A 17,118-nucleotide genomic window follows, 5' to 3' on the forward strand; every position below is an offset into this window, starting at 1 on the left:
TCGGTGCGCGGCATCCCTCGTGGTCCTTTTGACTTCCTGCTTGGTACTTCGGTGTGGTTCTCTCATGATTGTTAAGCTCAGTCGTCCTCGAGGTGTTGTCGGAGGGCTCCCGCAGGGCCGCCGCCTCGCAGTGGGTGAGGGAGCGCTTGTCGAGCAGGCCCCCTCCTCCTGGTGAGGCACTGCTCAGCGCTTCTCAGAGCTGGTAGCTCCGCGGGCATTGAAGGCTGGCTAACGTGGTGTCACGGCCTCTGTGTGAGGTAAGGCGCTGGCCTGGCAGGCCCAAGCGTGGTCGTGAGGCGGCGTGTCAAGTAGGCCGCCGGCCCAGCTGCCCTCGGCTCTGCCCCGCGCTCTCCAGCTCTGTGAGATGGTGCCCGAAGAGAAACGTGCTGGCTCGGGAAGAAAGTAACGGTTCGTGAGGCGTTGGATGGCATTCCGCAGCTGCGGGAGGATCCTGGGGGTGCCTAGTGCGACAGAGTCGCCCTTACCTCGGCTGAGACCACAGGCCTCAGGGTCACGGCGTTTGTGCTGAGCCAGCATCGCCTCCTGAGTCCTGCTGTGAAGTGAGGAGTCGGTGGCTAGCGTAGGCTGAGCCTGTGTGTAGATACATACAGGAACTTCTGTGAGGAGAGTGGTGCCAAGTTGGAGGTGTGTTTCTCTGGTGTATGCTTGCGAAGAAATTTCCTCGTACAGATAACAATTTTAGTAGCACAATGGCTGGTTACGGGTATAAGCATTGTGTGCACAGACCTGGTTTGTTGTTGTAGCTGTTCTGCAAATTTTCTGTAGCCTAGATCTGACCGTGACGTTCAGTGTGTCAGAGTGTGCCTGGGGTTATTTAGACCGTTCTTTCTCTAAGTAGCCGCTAGAGACTTCACATGTGGCTACCAGGCAAATATTTAACTTTTGTAACCGCTGTGTCTGGAGGAGCTGTGGCCACTACTAATTTTCTGCATGTGTGACCACAGCAAAAGTTGAAAGAGTGCATGAGTCCCTAAGCTCGAAGGCTTTCATTTACAGAGATCTGATCCCGTTTCATATCCTCATTCATGCGTATACTTATATGTAGCTGTTGTTCTTTTGTTTGGCTTTTTCTTTATATTGGTAAATATAAAGCTTGGCTTTGTGCTGATGCTCAGTCTGCACTAATGTTCACTTTATAGTGGCAGGCATGCGTTGCTGACAGATTCAAATTATGCCGTAAGCATGCACACAAGTTGCATCTATGTAGTTAGGGCAAATTAGAAATCAGCTGATTTCATGGTGTGAACAGAAGGTAGCTGCACTAATTTGCTAGTTTCTAAGCTGGCTTGCTTAAACTGTTGAAGGACTAAAGTTTTTGTCTGCAATATCATAGTCCTCTGTGGCAGAACAGGCTAGGGAGAAAGAAGAAGTGGCTTTACTCATTATGAAAACAAAAGGTACCATCACACTGCATCACATCAGCTCCATTTTCAATATATTGATTTCATCTACTTAAGATTTTAGCGTAATTTCATCACCATATGCTATCACAGGCCTGTTGAAAAGCATTGTTCTGAAATATTTTTGTCTGTTGTTTTGATAATGTCTGTTGAAGAACTAAGGTTTCATTCATCTTAATTGACAAATATCTGATGATAGCATTGACTGTTAAGTACTAACAACAAGAAATAAGTTACCTAAAAGAAACTTGGATGTTTGGTAACTGCTATATCTAGTGATAGAGTGTTATTTACCAGAAGAGTGCTTAGTTGTCAACTTTGATGCGTTTAAAAATGTTTTTTAAAAATCTGCAGTTCATGTTGTGTTGTCAGTGTCAAACCAAGCTCCATAGTGAGTGGCTAGCTTAGGCTATAATTTAGCTCATTGCTGTTTTACACCTTCTTAAGTGTTTGATTTTTGCAATTAAAAAGATAAATCACCACTGCGTTATTTTTTCTGTCTGTTCCAGATACTGTTCTTCCAAAGTTCAATATTGACTTTGTTGTAGCTCTGCTGAGGCAAGAAAATGCTAAAGACATCTGTGTCATCCAGCTACCTCCAGAAATAAAATACTGTAATTATTTTATAATCGTGAGTGGATCTTCAACACGACATCTCCATGCAATGGCACAGTACATGCTGAAAATGGTAAGATAGTTCCTGCTGCACTCTCTGGGTTTTGGCAAGTGGTTTTAAACATTGTGAAAGGAATTTCCCCAGGATTGCATATAGGGGTGTACCAGGCAAGATGAAACTAATTATCCTTATGCTGGTTAGTCCTGAATACATCTAGCAACTAACTGTGCTTTTCTTCCTTTAGCGGTACTACTCATAATGTAGAGAATATATTTTAGAAACAGACCTCTCTGTATGTGATGACATTAGCACAGTTTGGTGGCTAGAACAAGAGTGATGTGAAATGGTGATGATGACCTATGTCTGCTTTTGTCATCTGTCCAGCAAGCTTCATAGCTATTCCCACTCATTCAAAATAGCTTAATCTGACTGTTCTCAAATCCTAATCCCTAAAATTTCCAGGTTCTCAGGTATGTTGTAAGGCTGGAAAAAAGATGGCATGTTATGAGGCGCAAGATCCCCTCATGGGCTTACTAAAGCAAACTGGTAGTTAATAGTCCCCATACTGTACATGTACAGGAGGAAAGGAGAAGCAGCAGCAGCTATCCTTGCACAGAGATCTTACACTGTTTGGCTTTGGCAGAATGTGAGCTTTTCCGTACAAAAATAGAGGTCAGAATAAAAATACAGGTAGAGCTTAGGGATAAAGGCCAAGCTCGGGGAGGGAGAAATTTTATGGCCAGAAAAGAGTCAGCTGACTGTTACAAAGTGCAGTGTAAGGAATATGAGTAGCCCCAATCAGCTGTCTGTACTCAACCTGTAGTTTGCCTTCTCTTCATGCACTTTCTTTCTCTTCCTGACCCCATTTTTCCTTTGGCTCTTGGTTTTACTTTCTTCCTTCCAGCCCCATTGGTTTCAGCTGTGAGACTTGAAGGGGAGATGGTATTGCTTTTCAGTGCCCTTCTGAGCAGGTGGGGGGAGTTTCTTGTGTTCTCTGCAGGAACTGATATATCTTTGCAGAGAAATTCTGCCTCAAGCTGGAAGTTGTATTACTGTGATTTGAATATACTAAATTTAACCGCTTAATATGTACTCTGTTACTTGCATAGCTTGCTAGTCTTAAATCAACAGCTCTCCGTCTCCCCCAGACCAGGAGAGGTCGGTGAGTATCACCCACCCTGCAAAAACACGGCTGTGCTCCGACTGCCTGCTCCCTCTGGTGGCTGTACGACGGCTCCTTTGGAAGAGCCGGGCCTCTGGGGAGACCTGACATCCTCCTCGGCATCCTGAGAAACAGGGAGGCCTGGCCAAGCACTCAGGAGTGGCTGGGCTTGCCTGGGCAAAAAGTAAGCTGAAGCTGAAGATGTAAAGCAGAGCAGGTGCTCAGGAGTGCTGCTAGGCAGCTGGCTAGCTTTACCATTATGGTGCCTAAAATCTTATGGTAACGCCTGATTTACTCACACTAAAATGCAGAAGTGCTCATGTGTAGTGTGAGGTCTTCCTGCTTTTCTTCCAGTAGCTTGTAAGTGGCAAAGTCCCAGCTACTGCTTACCCCTTCCTTTCTGGTTTCATGTTTGAGGAACAAACTAAGACTTGGCTTTATTGTAATCTGTTCACCTTTACACAGCCTTTAAAGACAAGACTGAAAGAAACTTATAGCAGAGATCAACCTTCCAGCCTCTGTTACATAGCTAATGGCAGTGCACACTGGGCTCTTCAGTGTTTTAAGCAGACTTTCAGAGAGTCTTTGACAATTACCTGCTTTTGAGGATATCTCACAAGCTTTCTTAAAGGAAGGTAGAACTAGTCCTGAATTACATCTTGAAAGTTCTCCATTCTGGTTTGCAAAGTGGGGCCATTGTCCGGCTGCTGGCATTGTGTGGGAACGACCAGGAACAGTTGCATTTTGTGATCATTGCCTTCCCAGTGAAGTGGGACTCATTCACCAGCCAGCCATGCTGTTACAACCTGTTCTTTTGTATTTTGTCTGGCATGGCAGAAAGGACTGTTAGAGCCACGTAGTTTCACACTCTGTTGCCTTGTGCTGAAATAAATATTATTTGGTTTGGTTCTTAATTTCAGCTTGAAAGAGGTTTCCGTATTTTTTGATTGACTGATTCAACTAGCAATAAAGTAGAAATTTGAATAAAGCAGCTCTATGAAGATGCTGTTGACTTCACTCTATTTTTATTTTTTTTCTATTGGTGCTTCTTGTAAAGAAACAACTAGGTTATGGTCAGATCCGAAAGTGACAGTACTTAAGCCTCTAGTTGTCAAGTTTCTTCAGTTCTGGTGGGTGCTTAGATTCTTTTTGTACTAGGTGGGAAGAGCTGAGCCTCTCAAGCTGGCGTCTGTGAAAGCCACCATGTTGCCTAGGGCACTAACTACCTTGCCCTAGCTGAGCATTTGCAGTCATGCTTTGAGCTGCTTTCTCCCCTCTCTCACAGAGGTTCATAGCCTGGAAGCCTGTGTGCCAGTTGTGCTTTCCCCCCATCTTGCAATGAGTGTTAAGAGCGTACACTCAACAGACAAGAGGCTTGTTTGAATGCCTTCCTCGTGGCATGGGTTGAAACTTGTTTCCCCCCCACCCCCTTCTATCTGAGAAGCAAATAAGCTTGGCATCTCCATTTCTGCATCCTTAACTAGCCAATGTGAAACAATGAAAGGTGATTGAAAGGAGATAAAACTTCGTGGTAATGGCAGCTACAGGGAACCAGTAACTGAAGGACTACTTTAGTGCTAAGCAATTGTATTCAGTATTCATCTTGAGAAAAAAAGGACACGTGTAAAATTCATGGATAACTGTATGGGAATTCTGAGCATTAGGATTTCAGATTTGATACTAAAATCCATTGAGAAAGCTGTACTTACCTTCCAGTGCTGCAGGTGTGTATTATTCTTGTTTTTGTGCAGACCCCAGAACCAACATGAAGTAATATAACCCATTTAAGATTTAAAACAACTCTAGACAACTCAGCAAAGTCCAGCTTATCTTTTAAGTTTGAGCGCTTTCAAATAAATAAATATTTAAATATCTGCCGTTGCTTCTTCTCTTAGTACAAGCATTACAAAGAAGAAAGTGATCCTCATACTCGGATTGAAGGGAAAATGCATTGATTGTGGTAAATATTTGTGAATCTGACAAATACAAAGTTCTGCATGAGTGTTTTGTTGAAGGCGGCATCTCACCGTGAACCCTGGTTGCTGTGGAGAGTTCACAATACTCTGCTGTTTTGGAATTCCAGTTGTCGTTACTTGAACTCATTGAGATACTAAATAAATTTTCACTAGAGATCATTGGCACTGAAAAGAAAGCAGTAACTACTCTTCAGTGGCTAAAGCAGGTCTTAATAAATTGAAGATAACAGTAGTAGAAAGAGAAAAGCTACTTCAGTCAATTTTCTCAGGTTTATATAATCCCTGTTGTGGTAAGTGGGGGCTCTATGTGTGCTGCCATAGTAGTGAACTGCTGAACAGACTTTTCCACTGTCCAGATCATACCGTGACATGGGGTGAAACCTCAGTCCTAAGAAGTTGAGTTTAAGTCTTTATTCTACAAGTGTGAAACTCTCTACACAAACTGTTCCTTCACTGCCAGCTCTAGGATCTCACTCTCTAACGTTTGTGTTTTGGCTTGAAAGAGAGCATGGGTGGGTGAGGAGCACTTCTGCCAGTGATGCTAATCCTTGGTTACTTTACTATTGATGATTTTGATAGTTATAACTGAAAACCAATTGAAATTTAAGGGCATAACTAGAAAAAAGTGCATTAGAAGTACACTGGAATTAACACTGTCTACTATTGTTTGCATGGAATTAAAGAAAAACCTGTAAGAAAAAAACATATTATGTGAAAGTTTGGACCTGTTTCATTATAAGAACCACCTGAGAAGTGTGAGCAGCACACCTAAGGAAAATTATTTGGCTATAGCTGAATGTTGTTGGTAATACAGGAAAGCTGAAAGTCCATCTGTAACCTTAGGGAGGGGACTCTTTCAAGTAAAATTTCTTTTGACGTACCTCCTTCTGTCCCCTAAAAGTCATAACTTCTGTGGTCTGGGCTCTTGTGATAGTGTTTTACTTTAAACCAGAGTATTGTCCCTCTCATTCTCCTGCCTGTAGTCTTGGAGTCTTTTGAAGGACTGAGCAATTCCTAACACAGTTCAAGAACTGTAATCAGCAACTTAACAGGTCAGCTGATGGAGGTCTCTTCTTATATCTAGCCAAAAGGGGTGGCAGGGGGTGTGTGGAAGACTTGAACTCTTTGTGCAGCTGGAAGTGTAGTAGTGCTTTACCGTTCCCATTAATTTATTGTGAATTTCTGTTCTGTGCAGGTAGCATAGTGATGCATTTCATGCTGCCAGAGACACGGGAGGCTTATGAATTGGAGAAGCTGTGGACTCTTGGTTCCTATGATGACCAGTTAGCACAGATGATTTCACAATCACTGCCAGAAGACTTTATATTTGGACTGACTCCTAATGGCAATGATCATCTTGAGACAAGAACTTAATGCAGCTGCTGAGTGGAAAGAGAAATGAGCATGCCTTCACAGATCTGAGACAGATATACAGTCTTGATTACTGACTTAGCAGTCACTACAGTTGATCGATACAAACCAGTGTATTTATTGGATGTGCCTAGGTAAAGTTCTGAACAGGCTACAACAATGATCAGAATCATAGAATCATTTAAGGTTGGAAAAGACCCTTAAGATTGAGTCCAACCGTAAAATGTCAGAAAAGGAATGCTATCGTAAGGGAGCTTCCTGGGGTAGTCGCTGTCTCAATGGAATTTGCAGTGAGAAGAGTGGGGCAGACAGCTGCTTAAGCTACTTACCCTGAAACTCATCCACAGCCTCTACAGGTATTGTTTTTCTAGTATCTTTGAAAGACCTGCCTGTAGTGGCAGTGCAAAAAAGACTTGAGTGCTGCAAGGAAAAAACTGTGTTAAATAGTACAGTTTAGATAAGGCTTCTTGTATTAAGCCATTTGCTTCTGGTCATGATGAAGCAAGTCATGCTCTGAGTTGAATGAGGAGAGACAACAGACTGGTGTTGCTGAGCACATAAAAGCCAAGAGCAGCAGTGACAAATAAATATGCCTTGGCTTAACAGAACAGTAAGTCAGTTTTTCAGCCAAGGCCAATCTGTTTTTAATAATAAAAAAAAAAACTGAAGAGCTTCAATTCCTTGTCTTCATGTTAAAACATTCAGCTCATTCTAAGTGTGCAGTTGGTTCCTCGCTTAGTTTTTGGAAAAGGACACGGAAGCAACATGCTATGGCAGTGTAAATGGTCAGCTCCGTTGAAGTGGGCAAAAGTAGTGCTAAAGGAAGCCCTTAGCCAGTGAGTATTACTCGCTGCTAACGGACTGTTCAGCACTTTCAGAAGTCATGGCACAATGCATTCTTAGTCTGACTGCTGCATGGTCTAAGAACCACGTAGAAGAACTTCAGGATGGTACAAAACTTGTCTGTGTAAACAAGATGCTTTTCTCCACTACAGGGCAAGGGCTTTCATCACTGGGTTAGGATCTCTTCCTTCTGGAGAAGCTTGCTCTGCCATGCATCAGGAAGTGTAGCTCCTGCGGGTAATCACCTTTTTCCTCTATAGCCCCACAAACTGGGGGGGGCTGTCTCCATCTCTTCCCTGCACAGCAGCTGCTGTTTGTAATGCTCAAAGAAAGCAATCTTGGTTTTTGTGGTTGCATTGTTTTTCTAAACTTGTTGGTTTTTATTTTTTTAAACTAACAAAGCCCCCTCCCTCCTTTCAGAGTGGTCATGTTTTCTTGCTGTGTCTAGCCTCTGTTCTTTCAGGAATAACTGCCCCAAAGTTCACCTGCTCTTTGATACCAGGCAGCAGATAGTTCTGCAAATTAAGCAAGGAGCATTTATTAAATGTAGTTAAATTATGCAGATACAACATCTTTGCCCAGGAAGTAAAGGTATTAGTGGTAAGTGTGACTGCAAAGAAGGATTTTCAAAATGCCTCATGATACTTGTCAACAAGTAATCCACATGGGGGAAGGATAACTTGGCTGTCTGACAGAGTGATGCATTCTAAATCAGGCCTTTCCTCCTAGGAGGGGTATGTAGGAGTAACTTTGGATCATTCCCTGAAACCATTTGCCTTTTACTGCTGCTGCTGAAGACAAGTAATACTGGATGAATAGAGGCAGGTTCAGCAAACAACATGCCATTATATGAAGCCACATTTAGGAACCAGAACAACATACCGTCTCAAAGAGCACAGGAACAAAAGGAGCACCTAGAAAAGAACAGTAAGAGATAGGGAACAGCTTCCATGTGAACAGAGCTGGCAAGAGGCGATAGTCTATAAGACGACAAAAAAAAAATATCAAATTAACTGAGGAGACAAAACCCAGTAGAATAAACAAAAAAGTATAGCTGACTTTTCTGCCAAAGCACATTGTAAAAAGGAGTTGTGTGGAACATCCAAGTGGTTGCTATTAAATGCTCAGAACTGCCAGCTCAGGAAAAGAACTTCTTCATCCTCCATTTACTAGAAGCAACCATAATCTGTGCTGAGCTAGCACAATGTCCCAGCCAGGTTACCTGCCTGACTTGGTGAGCCTTTGGCCTGACCCTCTTTAAAAGCTGTGACCTAAGAATTAACAAAGACTGGAGGATCACTACAGTGCAACAATAAGCCCCTTTTGGAAGGAAAACATTGGGGAATGGTTTCGGTTCTATGGATCAGATGATTTCTGTGTAAAATAAAAATATAGAGAAGCTTGTCCAGCAAGTCCATAGATTCATCTTTCAGTCCTCCGGTACAGAGGTACATGCAGGTTTGGCTCTGTGCAGGATCCCTTGGTGTTGGGATGAACAGGAGAAACAACTATCAAGGTGGAACTTTTGTCATCATTTCACTAATTTTCTGCACTGCATTTGAGTGACTTCATTATCAAGCAGTGTTTGCATCTATCAGTTGAGCTAACATCTCTGTTACAGCCCAGCTTGAGTGCTTACTCCACAATTTTCATGTTCATTGAAAAATCCTATACCTTTAGGTACCATGTCAAGACCATGCTGTCCTGCACAGCATACATGCTTCATTAATGTAAACTAATACAGAGAGCGCATGCCTTTGAAATTGCAGTTTAGGAATAAAAGCTTTGGAAGGTTAGAAGCAAATAAAAGCATCATGATTAAGCAAATGCCTAAAACAGTCAGAGGTTTAGCTGTCACAAAAGCACCAGCAATACAGAGGAAGGCTTAACTTCTTATATTGCTCAAATGGCAAGGATGCTGGTTCTGAGAGGATAGCTCAATATTGGCATGGAAAAATGAGCTTAGAGTTGCCTGTGAAATGCAATACCCTATGCAGTGTCTTCTACAGACATAATTTCTTCAATTCCCTCTTCATGCTGGTTGGATCCAGAAAGTGAGCTGTGAAGACGAGTGGGAGGGTGCAAGAGTTTGGAAAACACGTTTGGTTTTCCACTCCTCTGTAGAAGATACAGAATCATATTATTCATGACACTCCTTCATTCCCCTCCCCCTCCCTGAACACTCTAAAGTGTTCAGTTAAACATCTAGTCTCATTTCTATTCCAAATAATGTTAACAAGGATCTAAACAGAGAGGCAATACCACCTCACAAGTGGTAAGTGGTGTGTGTTTGGTTGGCAGTGGTAGGAGTGAGAAACAGGTTGCTGTCACATTTGCTTGCTAGCGTGATTGGTTCCGCCTATCCAAGCTTCTAAGGCCACGTTCGTTACACAGCTTCATCATGCTGAGAGCACCAATGTAACAAGTGGGTAAAAAGCAGCCACCCAAAAAAGTTAACTGCAATTCAGATCTCACTTCAGACCTATTAAAGATTCCTTCATGTTTGCCCTGGTTCAGGACTGTTGAGTACACATCCCTTCCACAGCACATCAGCCTAAGTGATCTGCGTAAGACTGCGACCATGACCTATAGGTTGTACTACAGACTGTACAGCACTGTTACATGAGAGGGAGAAGGGGAATTACAAGCCACAGAAATCACTGCTTGTATTGGGAAGTGCAAACCTGGTAACCTGGCTGCTGGATGCCCTAGCAGTTACGGAATACCCATGGGTGACTGTTCATCCTTATCCAGTTATTATTATGGACAGAACACCAACTTGATCAAAGTACTGCAAATACTTAGAACAGTCTGTCCCTATGCCTCATTAATTTAAAAAAACACCACACAACTTTGTCTGATGATAGGAGTTAAACTCTTTATTCCATTCAGAGGCATCTGGCAAGTGGAGCTGCATTGGGGGGCACATTACAGATGAAAAATGATCCATACTTTGTGGATATTGAAATCATTTACAGTATTTACTTTCTAGCTATTCCCAAATACTCCAAATTACCAAGTCTCAATTGAAAAGAAAAACATGATTTACCATACTAAGTCTAGAAACTTAAGAGAGATGACAGTATTTAAATCAGCAGACGTAAATGCAGCGCCTATTTGTAAAGTAATTTTTATGGAAAATAATGAAGTCAAATCCTTCTCAAAATGTTAAGAAAGGAACGTCAGACTGACTTAAGCCTTAACAAAAATTAAAATGCTATGACTTTTCATACTTCAGTAATTTTAAATTCATTGTAAGAAAAAAAAATTATTATCCTAAAGGCTAGGTGAAGGTCACTGTCAAAAAAAGGAAAAGAAACTCATTTTTCTTTGCTAAAACTACAACATAAGTTTGTGGTTTTTAAACCAATTAGTAAAGAAGAGATGCAGGAAAAACACTTCAGACCATTTTCAAAGTTATCTAATCTGTACAACAATGATCTTTGGGAAAATTATCTAGTCTATGTAGTAATGCCTCTATTTCAACATGAACCTAAGAGGTAGATAACAAAATGATGAAACAAATGTTTTTGCTCGTTGTGCCCCTCAAGTCAGTGCAGCATGGTGATTCTGATCATCTCATGCACAAAAAACATCACAAAAAAGGTTCAGAGGTAATAGCATGGCTCTGTCGACCACACACATACAGGCGCGCACGCGCACACACACACACACACAGCAGTCTTTATGCACCATGTGTTGCCACATTTTTTTTTCTTAAACTGAGGTAGACTGAAGTTTATTGTAGAAACTTGAATGTGTCACTATTACCACAATCATCATTCAAATTACATTCGGAAATTAAAAATTTGGTAACTTTCCTGTTATCCCTGCCTTTTGACATTTTTTTTTTTTTCTTCTCTAATGGTTGGTTGCAGAACGTGCATAAATCCTGCTGCATCTATTATAAGCCAGGCTAGAGAGGTTGTTGTTTTGTTTTCATTTTTCTTGTAATAGTTTTTAAAACCTTCAAAGTGGCTTAGTGTGGCCCATAACAGCGGCTGAATATGTAAACTTAGCCTTTCATTATCTTTCAATGTGATCAAACACTGTTTGACCTTCCCCCATCGTGGTAACTGAAAGCAGTATGATGTGATCTGCAGACAGCAGAGACCCTCGTGGCCTCAAATATGCTCTAGCAGATCAAGTGTTCTATCAAACTGAAGATGAAGCTTGCTCTTTGAACAAAATGGCAAAGTCCAAATGGGCTGCAAATGGTTAAATGTAGCATTATTAGGTAGTGATGGTCAAAGGCACAAAGGGTTCATGCATTCAATCAAGTAGCACAAAAAAAAAAATTCAGCCTCTTGCAGCCTTCTAAATTTTTCCCCCAACCCCAGCCTCTTGCCATCACTTCCTTGTCCTGTTCCCAAAAAAGTACCGTCACAAACTTTTTCATCCCATCTTAAAAGAAAACTAAACGGCATTGCTGCTATCAGAATGTTGGCATCATTCACTATCTTTTGAACATTCACTGAATTTTTTTTTTTAAACAAATGATGGTGTTGAAGCCCTCAGAAAATCTGAGGCTATGGTTTTTTTACCCACCTTACTCCCATCAGCCAGCAGCTAGAAGTACTCTACTATATTTTTCCTCGATAAGTCTGTAGTACTCCTGGCTGGTGGCTGATCAAATTTTAATTTTTTTTAAAAAAATAAAATGCTCAAGAACTATTAGCTTTATAAAGTATACAAAATACCAAAAAAAAAAAAGCAAAAAAGGAACAATTTCTCATTGAGGTACTAAATGCCTGAGGTAGTTTAGTAAAATGCATATTTATCTTTTCATGCCCTGGCCAACACCATTCAACACTTCCCTTAGGTTATTCATGGCAGTGTTATGTAAAAATGCAACCAAATTATTTTTAAAAAATGCCACTTGTTTCAACATTGGGACTAACACTTAAACTCTTGTCAATACCCTTGCTCTAACCCTAGCCCACCCGCAATCCCACCCTCCAAATGTGTTTCTTCTGGACCTATAAGAGCAATGCCTTTTGTTTTTTTTTTTTCTTTTTTCTTTTTTTTTTTTTTTTTAAACCAGTGAACTCAGAAGAGAAAGCTTCATTGAACCAAGTTCTAAAATTGTTGGGGAATAATAAGAACAATAAAAAAGACTAACGAGTTTATGTTAAATTGTGAGAATAGAACAAAAGGGAAGTGAAGGGGTCCTTATTTTAAAGCTGGGTTTCAAAAGTTTGAGAGAGCCTAAAGAATACATTCTCAGAGACAGCGTTCAACGGTTGCCTGGTCCTCGAACAGGTGATTGGCTTGGTGGATCTTCTGCATATAACTTCAACGGGTGCTCGCCACCCGTCTCTCTGTCGCACAGTCTGTCTTTGGTCTGGCATCTGTCTCTGATGGGCCATTTCCTAAACCTTTATTTTCGTCTTGGCTGAGGCTGTCCGCTTTGCAATGTTTTTTGCTGTTGCTGCTGCCTTCTTACCTGAGCCAGTATTTCCTGAATTTTTCTCTGAGCAAGCTGAAGGACATAAAGAAGAAACAACCCATCATGATGCCATGCTGCTGTGACTGCTGTTTAACATCCGACTATCGATGCTACTGGGATTAAGAAAATCTGGAATAACTATGTTCCTAATACTGACAAGATTACTTATTAGTTAAAATACGCTTGGGTTAGTCATGTTGTACAACTTAGTTTTGATTTTTTCTTCTTTTTCCACCTACCACAACTACCTGCATGGTCAGTTTTCATATCTGTAATATAGAAAGCACGAGCACAGGAAGATGACTACCAACATTAAGATTATTGAAGCTACAGGCTACTTCCCTGTTATTCCTCCGGAGATATTAATGTTTTATAAGTACCACTGTTTTAATAGAGAGTGGACAATTTTTTTTATACATCAGGGAATCCAGAAGGTCAGACTTACATGACTTACCAGCCCTCCCATCTCCTTTCTGAACTACAAGTCACCTGTAGCAAAGTATCAAAAGGAATTGGTCTGAACTAAGAGTTAAGTGAGGGAAGGAATCTTGTGATCTTTTTCTTTACCATATTAAATCAACAGACTGGGCGATGTGGAAAAAATTACATGTACAGGTGCAGTTCTTGCCAGGTACTATGAGATGGCTTGTATCTCGTTTCCATCTGAATTTCAGTCCAATCACAACTTGGATTTTCTTTTGCTTTGAAAGTTTTAGGAGTGCCAGAGCCTACATATATGATAGGAGAATTTAAGGAGATTGTTTTACATATGTGACAGTACAATATTGTTATAAATCTCTCGCAGGCATTTACTGCAGCAAGACAACTAGAGGAGCCTGCCAAGCAGCGCTTTCTGTATCTTGAGTAAAAGTCTTCCATCCTTGGCTCTACACATGGATATAAAAGACCATGGAAACATCAAGGTAATACGGAAATTAATTCCAGCCCTCTTACCTGGCATGCATAGAAGTGACCAGTTATTTTCACAACCACCTGATCATTTTCATCAGGCGTCTGGTCACGAGGGACTACAACTTCTGCACTTGTCAAGTTTTGAAGCTCATTTACCTATAAATAGATAGAAGTAGTCAGAAAATTTTAAACCAATATCCCACAACCACCAAGCTTCAGAGATACTGCTGACCACAGAAACATCATCCTCTAAGTTATGTTTGAAAAAAGAAACCCACTAACAGAAAGCATTTTTGTTCAGCAGTGTGCACTCCGCAAGATGAGCCTCTTGCGTCTCTAACATAAATTAGCACCAAGTTCTCTACGTTTGTAGAAGTGTTTTAAGGACTAAATACAACACACAGAAGGTGTTAAATACATGACTTAAAAAAGCAAGTACATGCCACAGTGTTTACTGTTGAATTTACAAGTTTAAGGTCAGAAAAGTCATACAATGTATAATGTAGAGAAGAAAAAACCAAAGTATTTATACATATTTCCTTGAAAAATCTCCACAAGATGGAGACCTCCAAACAGAACAATGAGAAATGTCCAAATTATTTTCAGTAGCCTATCAGCTTCCATAGTGTTAAGTAGAGGTAAGGTTAGAGTCTTGTCCTGTGTACACTCATTTTATTTTAGAAATGTGTAGCTTTATTTAATAAAAAACATTTTAGATGAACAACTTTTCAGAGATGTTTGCCCTTAAACCTCTTACCACTGCAACTAATGAAAGAGGCCACATTGCCTCCTGATACTTAAGTTCAAGACTCTGTTGCACTCAAGGATGGAGACCCAAGACTGAACCATTTCTTTGCAAATATCAGCTAGGCTCCTGACTTACAACCATCTGAAAACACTAGAGTACCAGCAGCTTTTCAGGATTGAAAAATCTCAATTGTGTTATTTTAAGCAACAAACTGAGCCTAAGAAATGCCGTCAATGAAGTTGAAGCAAAAATATATAGAGATTTTTTGTAATATTGAGGTCTGAACATGTCTTAATTTCCTACCATGTATTTAGAAGTTATGTTTTTAATCAGTTTTGTCCAGAAATGCCACCTTTGGACTCACTGGATTTGGTTTTAATTAAATGAGATTAGTGAAATCTTTTTGCAAAATCTGGCATAAATTAAGGTTCACAGAAGCAGGTCTTGAGTGGGAAAGTATTAATTCTAAATGGAAGAACTACATTTCTATTAATAAAAGCCGTGCAAATCTGTCTGGGACTATCAATTTTTGTTACTTTTTTTTTAAGATGAAATAAATCATTCTATGAGATAAGCTTCTCTTCACACTAGAAGAAAAGAAATCTTAACAAGTACAGCTAAGAAAAAGACACATAACTGAACAACACAAAGTTTTATTTCAGCTACTTACTGTTTTGCCTCCTTTACCAATAACTCTACCAGCAGCATAGGATGGCACTTTTATATGAGCCTCAAGTTTCACTTCTTCTTTAGGTCCAAAGAAATTTTCCTCTTTAAGTTTTCCATAGATTCTCCCTTGAGCCTAGAAATATGCTTTCAGTCAGAGAATGTGCTTATTGAAATCTAATTAACTTCAAGAAATTCCACAGAAAGGAGAATTCTCAGTACACAACCCTGATAAATGGTTTCCCTAATAAATAAAATAACTATTTTTCTAGAAGAGGTCTTTATACTAAACTAGGAAGCACCGCTGTCCAACTTTAAAGATTGCATGACAAACCAGGGAACCACAGTGCAATTTAACAGAGATCATTATTATTATGCTTTTCAGTAGAAATACTGCTTTTAAAAGATACTATTGCATCTCTCTAGAGGTAAAGAGCAGTGGAGAGAAGCAATGTCTGGCTGAAGCATTTTTTTATTACACCCAGAAGCACAGAATGCAATTAACTGGCTCAGAAACCCATTCTTTTAGGGATGTTAAACTTTAAAAAAAAGCTATCACCCTCCCCAACAAGTCATGGGATAAAGACTCCAATTAGGGCAAACAGCTTACTTTTACTATTCGTTACAACACATTGTTTAGAAATAAATAAATCTGAGCATGCTCAATCTTCTAAAGTGAAAAATCAAACTGCCTAGAGCTAAATAGCACCATGGGAACAGTATTACTCCAACCAGCGCACAGTTCCCTTTTCTGAGGAACACATACGTGCCAGGTAGCAAGAAGAATGTCCACTGAGACTAAGCTCATGAATCTTGCCAATTTTTAAATGCATTTATTTCCTTGTTCCCTGCCATTCATCAGTGATTTCTTGAGAAATCGTAACCAGATCTTCTACTCTGCATCTCCTAGAGGCGTCAAAAGAACATTTCTATCGAGATACAGAAGAGAGGTGCTCTGTAAAGACCATGAACTTAGGACCACAAAGCCTTTGCAGTTCAGATTCTTTGTCACCTTCTTTAAATCATGCTTATTAGCCCTGTCACTGCATACGTGCTAAATCCAACCATCTTACAGGCTGCCACCACAATGGAATATGAGAAGTGCAAAAAAACTGCATGATGTGATAATTATTTTAAATAGTGGCATCTTATTTTATCTTATTTCTAGCTCACATCGTACAAGCCTACTCAAGTTCACGCTACTCTAGAACTGGTAAGATGAAAGATATTTTGTGACCTTGGAGCTGAAAGTACTCAGTATTTTGGGTAAGTCAGACTCCACCTGAAGAGTATGGAAAAATCTGTGGCACATGGCTTTGACCTAGATGGGATACTGCAAGTCATGGGACCCTGTCACAGAGGACAAAAGTATCATCTTCCCAGTGAGACAAAAGACTACCCAAAAGCACCATACAAAAATCTCAGTACAACTACCATGTTCTGGCACTGTCAACAGCCCTAGAATCAGAGATTCCTACTGCAGGAAAACACTTCAAAAGGGTTTGCCAAGAGCCGATAAAATACTACTCCCAGCCACCATCTTGAGCTGGACATTTTGAAACTATTTCCAAATTTGTTAGAGGCAGACAGTAGCCAGCATAGCCCTTTTTATTTCAATAGCAATGCTTTTTCTGTGCATAACACCTTGACAACATCCATAGGCTGCAGGGCTCAGTAGGAGAAGTACTATAGGAAAAAAGTGTGCATTACTGCTGAATTATAAAGCAAGGTGGGATGCTGACTTTTAAAAAGACAGTAGATTTTTTTCCAACATCCCAAATCTTTCAGCTCTTGAAAAAGTCTTTAAGGAAAGAAAACAACCTAATTGGGCTGCCGCTTCTTCACAGTAAAGTAGTGGCTGAAATATGTTGTCTACATTAGATTCCACTTTGCTTGCATGTGTCCCAGTTCCAAGGCAACACCGTCATCTCTGAATATCGGTGTCACGGGTATG

General features: G+C 40.5%; 2 protein-coding genes across 2 annotated transcripts in view; one reads left to right on the forward strand and one right to left on the reverse strand.

The window, feature by feature from the left end:
- Window positions 1-710: 710 nt before the first annotated feature.
- MALSU1 (mitochondrial assembly of ribosomal large subunit 1) lies at window positions 711-6,549 on the forward strand. Its single transcript, XM_009709811.1, is given in 5 exon segments — window positions 711-750; window positions 1,931-2,109; window positions 5,095-5,144; window positions 5,146-5,159; window positions 6,371-6,549. Coding segments are annotated over 5 exon segments (462 nt in total).
- Window positions 6,550-10,241: 3,692 nt separating this feature from the next.
- Window positions 10,242-17,118, reverse strand: part of IGF2BP3 (insulin-like growth factor 2 mRNA binding protein 3) — a 93,727-nt gene continuing 86,850 nt past the window's right edge. Inside the window, exons 11-13 of the mRNA XM_009709810.1 lie at window positions 15,169-15,300; window positions 13,793-13,906; window positions 10,242-12,871 (exon numbers count right to left, since the gene is read on the reverse strand). Coding sequence (XP_009708112.1) covers window positions 12,770-12,871; window positions 13,793-13,906; window positions 15,169-15,300 — 348 coding nt within the window. The 3' untranslated portion in view covers window positions 10,242-12,769. The remainder of the gene's footprint in view (window positions 12,872-13,792; window positions 13,907-15,168; window positions 15,301-17,118) is intronic.

This window comes from Cariama cristata, unplaced genomic scaffold (genome assembly GCF_000690535.1).
Source record: "Cariama cristata isolate BGI_N322 unplaced genomic scaffold, ASM69053v1 scaffold8271, whole genome shotgun sequence".
In the NCBI taxonomy this organism is placed as follows: Eukaryota; Metazoa; Chordata; class Aves; order Cariamiformes; family Cariamidae; genus Cariama; species Cariama cristata.